This window comes from Mycetomoellerius zeteki, unplaced genomic scaffold, assembly GCF_001594055.1.
Source record: "Mycetomoellerius zeteki isolate Tzet28-1 unplaced genomic scaffold, Tzet1.0 scaffold121, whole genome shotgun sequence".
NCBI lineage: Eukaryota > Metazoa > Arthropoda > Insecta > Hymenoptera > Formicidae > Mycetomoellerius > Mycetomoellerius zeteki.
In genome coordinates, this window is record NW_017256136.1 from 73,215 (window position 1) to 79,640 (window position 6,426).

Below are 6,426 nucleotides of genomic sequence, written 5' to 3' on the forward strand. Positions count from 1 at the left end.
CCCACTGATCCGCGGCGCGCCTGTTAGGACATCCCCACTCCCAGCGGCCCGCGCGCCGTGCGATCGGTGGGTTGTGCATTCGGTAGCAGTAAGCCGGCCGGACGCTCTTATTTGCTTATCTTTAAACCTTAATATCTCCTTAACTATTGCTGACACCGCAAAATAGGACTTTTCGACTCAGTGTAGTCTGTTCTACTCACGCACGAAATATTTTGCGGTTTTTGTCAGACACCCTGTATATAATTAAGTTTATTAGAATTTAGTTTAGGATGATGCAACACTCGGTTTAAAGCAATACATCCGCCCAGGCCGAACGATCTCAAGACTGAGAAAGGCCATAAAATTTCTACTATTTATTGTATTGATAAAATTTCTACTATTTATATACTGAAATAATTCTTTTTAATTCTACATTTTCATGTATTTACTTTTATACTATCCGAAACGCAATAAACGTATATTTAATATAAAAAATAAAGAGTTATCCAGAACGCTGAAAACTTACGAACTAGCCACTTGCGGATTTCAAATATCCTCTTTGAACTTTTATGCATTCTCACATTGAGAACAATGCAAAAGAAATTATCCTTGCAGGCTTATCATATCTATGTGAATAGTTCAAGTTTTTTTTTGAACCTCAATCCAGATCTTTAAATTATATTATAAAGTTATAGCAATGTAAAAAATCACATAGGGTACGTTATACCCTATAGTGGCGAGCTAGAGTTAATTTTAATCACTTTGATTATTAAGAGCAAAATTAAGGTTGATATTGATGAACCTATTGTATAAATACAACCTGTTGCTTTTGTTTTGTATATACATTTATATTTAACAAGAGCCTAAAATAATAAAAATAAAATGTTTCCATTTGAAAAGGATCTAACATAATGTACATTTTTTTTATTACAGCAGCATCATGATCAAGTGCAGCAATCACATTCTCGGCAGCACCATCCCCAACATCAACATCATCATCAGCAGTTGATTCCATCGCATCAGCAAATGCATGCTGTGCATCATCAGTCTCTTCCTCATCCGCAGCATTTACAATCGCCTCATAACCAAATGCCGCATCATCAACCGCACATTCATCATCATCAATCTTCGCACAGTCATCATCACCAGTCTCCGCACAATCATCACCATCAATCTCCACATAATCATCATCAGTCTCCACTCAATCATCATCAATCATCGCATAATCATCATCATCAGTCTCCGCACAATCAACATATTTTACATTCTCAGCAACCGCAACACGTGCAGCAACACATGCAACATATGCAGCATCCCATTTATGGTAATATGTTACCCAATGATATTGGCTATCAACAATATCCAATGGAAGCACCTATGTTGCCTCAGCAAAATATAGAACCACAAAAACAGTTACATTTCTCTCCTTATACCGATCCTGAAATTGAAACGAGCAAACCATACAGAATGCCATCTGAGTTACCATACATTAAATCGCCTGGGATGAATCGTAAAGATATTAAATATCTTGAAAGCGCGGAAGACAAAGAGAATGCTATCGTTGTGGATTATAATGGTTCGCTAGAAGAAAATATGATACCTAAACCGGACGAGAATAATCTTTATATTGATGAAAGCTTGGGTATAACTCCTCTCTCAGCTGCTAATGAGACATGTTTTACAGAAGCCTTTAATGCACCATTAACAAGCTCTACACCAATGATTAATCATTTTAAACCATTATACAAAATAAAAGATGATTCACAATTTTCAAGTCAGAATACTATATCTCAACCGTATGTATTAATCAGTTTTTGATTTGTCGGAAATATATGATGAAACATTTAAGTTTTATTTATGTTAAATAGAGTTGCAGAAGTACCTAATACCGAAGGTGATGATAAATTAAGCGTGATATTAGAATCTACACGAGAATATGTATCAAGTAGTTCAGGGAGTAGTAATTACACCAAAACAACTGGATTAACCTTTGCATTAACGAGAGAAGATATGATTCCTTTTAAAGAACAACCTGTGAATACAAGTATGTATCAGAAATTTCGTTAATAATTAATATAATCTATTTCTATATCGTAATTGTATATATTTAAGAGATTCAGATCAGTATTTACATGTCGATTTTTACATTTATTAAGACCTTAAATAGAGTCTTAAGATGTCATGAATTAATTACAGAGTCGTTTTAGCAGATTATAATTAAATAATAATAAAATTACAATTATAATTATATTACAATTATAATAATAATAATAAATTAAACAATTATAATTAAATAAATAGTTAAAAATATTTTGCACAAGCTTTTCATTTAATTGAAAAATATGAAAATGTTTTAACTTTATAATTCTACATAAAGTTGTAGAAGAGGAGTCAAACGAATCTCTATTATCTGTGAATCAATCTTATGAACAAAAGCAGCATGCACAAATCCAGGCGGTGCATGCTCAAAGTCCGCGTACAGTACAACGGCACGTTGATCAAATTACATCCGAAATAAAGAATAATTGCGATCTAAGAAAATCCATAAATTTAAAACTTAATGAAGAGGATAATTCAGAAAAAGTTGGCACCATGGAGTGCGAGGAGCATGAACCTATGGAACAAATGGAGGAAGAGTGTTTCGAGCTTCCATCGAAAGATATAAATCCATTTGATAAAAACTTAATAGCTGGCCTATTGAAAAAAATTAAGTTTCCGCAACCTCATCATGCAGATGGATACAAAAGAATAGATACCAATCTAAATAAGCTTGTGCCTTCTACCATGATTACGCTCGGTTAGTGTTCAATTTACATGGATTCAGATTTATACCGTATTATAAGATATATTTACAAGCTTTTATTTTTTTATACTAATCTATATTTTACGCTCTCTATTGTGCAGACACTGAAGCGTATGATTTGGAAAAGTGCCTTGGGAAAGGAATGTATGGAACAGTTTATAAAGCAGTTAATTTGCAAACAGGTGAGACTGTTGCTCTTAAGACGCAAAGACCTGCTTGGGTTTGGGAATACTATATCGTACGAGAAATAAAAACACGTCTTACAAATCCACATATGGTATAGTATAGCACAAATATTATTAAATAAAAACTATGATTTTTACTATCAGCAAATCAATTCTGTTTCCATAATATTGTAATATATTCTTTTTCAGTTACGCGGTTTTATGGATGTAACGATGGCATATGTGGCTAATAATGGAAGTGTACTAGTTTCAGAATATTCTAAATTCGGAACGTTATTAGAAGTGACAAATCAGATAAAACTTGCCACTGGCAAGCCTTTGATGGAAACTTTAACTATTTTCTTCACAATTGAAATGCTTCAAATCGTGGAGTATTTACATAAATGCCAAATAATACATGGGGACATAAAGCCAGATAATTTTTTATTAATGCGACTGTTAGTATTATTTTTTTCTAGTAACTTTTTCTATTCGATAAATAATAATCATTGATTATTTAATAATACTAATATATATATATATATATAATACTAATAATGTTGTATGTAATTTTTTTTAATGTTAATTTTAAATAAGATATGTTACAGTTAAGAACATTTTTATTAATGATCATTTTCAAAAATTTGTTTCACAATAATAATTGACAATAATTGCACTGTCATTCTTAAAGAAAAGGAATTTCCTACCCAAAAATTAGTAATATAAATTTTATAAGAATAGAGATTGATTAATCAATCAAATTTGTAAATCGATAACTACATAGTTTATTCTTTCTAATTACACATTAGATTATGAATATCTCTATAATCGCTCTATAATCATCAACAGACCTACGCAAGATGTAAGGCCAACTATACAATTGATAGATTTCGGATGTAGCATAGACATGAAATTGTTGCCAGAAAATACAACGTTTATGCAAGTTATAAAAACGGAAGATTTTACTTGTATTGAAATGCAAACTGGAAGACCATGGACATATCAGACTGATTTATATTGTCTAGCGGCAACCAGTCATTGTTTACTGTTTGGCAATTATATGAAAGTATCAAATGTGGGCGGCCGTTGGTTTATTGCCTCGAAATTACCAAGGTATACAAACAATAAACATATGATTAATCCAAAAGGGATCTATATTTATGTGAAAAAACATTAATGCTGTATATCTTTTCTGTATTACAGATATGCTAAGAGAGCTGCGTGGGAACAATTTTTCACGGAACTGTTAAATATCGAGTCATGTGAAAAAATGCCCGATTTAGCAAAATTAAGAAATATGATGGAGGAGACACTGGCGCAAATGCCAGAGGCGCAAGCGAAATTTCGAACTTTCGTCAACATCCTTAACAAACGATAACGCTTGCTATATTTGATGATATGTCCCACATATTGTGTGTACATATTCAGCAAAGAACCACCGTGTAATAAGGAAACATTAATGTTATTGTGCTATTTATTATAAAAAAAAAGTTAATACTACAGTGAGATAAAACTATATGTATCTACACAGTTATAATACATGAAAATGCACTTTACGGCCTGCTTCGTGGTGGCTTTATTGATATTCGTTGCTTGCACATAATCAACATTATTAGGACCACTGTGCAACGACTAAAACCTATCCAAAAATTGTTTCAGAAATGTATGAAATATGTGAAGATTTATACGGTAGAGATTTTGGAAATGTACTTGTTATCTTTTAAACAACGTATGCGCTCGCTACGCAAGTTACGAAGAAGTGGTTGTACAATATAATCAAGAAAAAAGTCTCAGAAAAATTTAAATCTGTAAAAATGAATAGTACAATATGCATGTGATACACTATGTATTCAATTTGCAAGATGGTATGCAGAAGCGCTATGTATTCAATTTGCAAGATGGTATGCAGAAGCGCATGCATACTGAGTACTTGAGTACCTTGTATAGATAATTAATAGTGTAGTATGGGTGCGTTCTTCCGAATTACGCACAAAGCGCATGATGCATCATTTGTCCTTGTTCATCGAAGAATAAAAAAGGATAAAATGTTACCTCATGAGCTTCATGCGTAATTCGGAACGCTAAATGTAATCATTGTATATTTAAAATAGATTTTGGCTTTAAGTCATTTGATTCTATTGTCAACGGATTCTCTCATTTTGTTTTTTAATATTTTTCGAAATGTACGAAAATATACCGTATCAATAATGTTAACTGAGATTATTTCAAACATTCTCCCCAAATAATATTACTTATGCAGAGCAATGAAATAATTTTTTTGCAAAATGGCATATGTATATTATACATATAACGATGCAATTTTAATTTGAATATGTGCAGGCTTATTTTCGCGAGTGTCCACTAAACAGGCCTTTTATGTAGTATACGTTTAAGTTAAGACTTCCTAAATATATGCGTATGTATATGACACAATCGATGAAAGTGTCGAGGTTGCGTTTCGATCTTAGATTTTATAAAGATACACAAGAACTTTTGGTTGTCTCTTAAAATATTAATATTATAAATTTAAACAATTTACTAATATTAATATTAAATTACATATAATATTGGTATTGATTATAATTAAATAAAATATTAATAAAAATTATCAATATTATATAGTACTAAATTATATAAACATACACATCGGGACCAGTGTATGTGTACGTTTAAATGTTTAAATAAATCGTAATCGACAACCTATTGTTCTTGTTTAAAAATTTATGAGACTATGCCTTACCTTATTTTAACAGTGTAACGTAAAGAAAAAAAGAATAATATGTTCAGATAAAAGCTCGTACACAAAGCTTTAAGATTAAAAACAGTTAAGACATACATGTATTAAAATTGATACAAAGATGCGTGCGTGAGTGAGTGCGTGCGTGTGCGTGTGCGTGTGCGTGTGCGTGCATATAAGGGTGTCCCGAAATTTTTTGCCAAGCGCTCTTGTGTATATACAGCGGACTAAACTGAGTCGAAAAGTCTTCTATCATTTTGTAATTTTCGCAATAATTCGCAAGATACATATTAATTACTAAAAATCGCTGAATATTGATTTTCAATAATTTTTTAATTAAATACTATCAACTTTACAGAAAAATAGCAAGAGACAAGAATTGTTTATTTTCTTCTCATAAAGTTCTGAGAATTTTTTCAGAATTTTTTATTATCCCAGATAACAAAACGTTCATTGGCATAAGAAAAAAAATAGGTTCTTAGCACAAGTTTCTCTTCATTTGCCATCATGTTGCTATCATCAGGGCAATAATAATTTTGTTTAGGGCAACCTAGAGGCATTATGCGAACAACGGTTGTTTGCGCAAACGAATGGAAATGCTGTATCGTATAGCAAACTTATTGCCGTAAATGTTGCTACAATCTGTTGGAAATCGTTTTCATGAAAAATTTAGTCCACATTTCTGTCAATTGAATGGAAATGGAGCGTCGTCGAACAGTATACACTAGAAGGATGTATCGAGT

At 31.9% G+C, this 6,426-nt stretch overlaps 1 protein-coding gene across 5 annotated transcripts in view; it reads left to right on the forward strand.

Moving 5' to 3' along the window:
- The window catches only part of LOC108731193 (uncharacterized), a 10,139-nt gene extending 4,711 nt beyond the window's left edge, over positions 1-5,428 (forward strand). For 4 of the 5 annotated variants that reach the window (XM_018461382.1, XM_018461381.1, XM_018461384.1 and 1 more), the window contains 7 exons: positions 913-1,775; positions 1,848-2,023; positions 2,357-2,776; positions 2,884-3,059; positions 3,157-3,404; positions 3,796-4,059; positions 4,150-5,428. In XM_018461382.1, coding sequence (XP_018316884.1) covers positions 913-1,775; positions 1,848-2,023; positions 2,357-2,776; positions 2,884-3,059; positions 3,157-3,404; positions 3,796-4,059; positions 4,150-4,324 — 2,322 coding nt within the window. In that variant the 3' untranslated portion in view covers positions 4,325-5,428. The remainder of the gene's footprint in view (positions 1-912; positions 1,776-1,847; positions 2,024-2,356; positions 2,777-2,883; positions 3,060-3,156; positions 3,405-3,795; positions 4,060-4,149) is intronic. The other variant, XM_018461385.1, reaches the window with a different exon arrangement.
- The last annotated feature ends 998 nt before the right edge of the window (positions 5,429-6,426 follow it).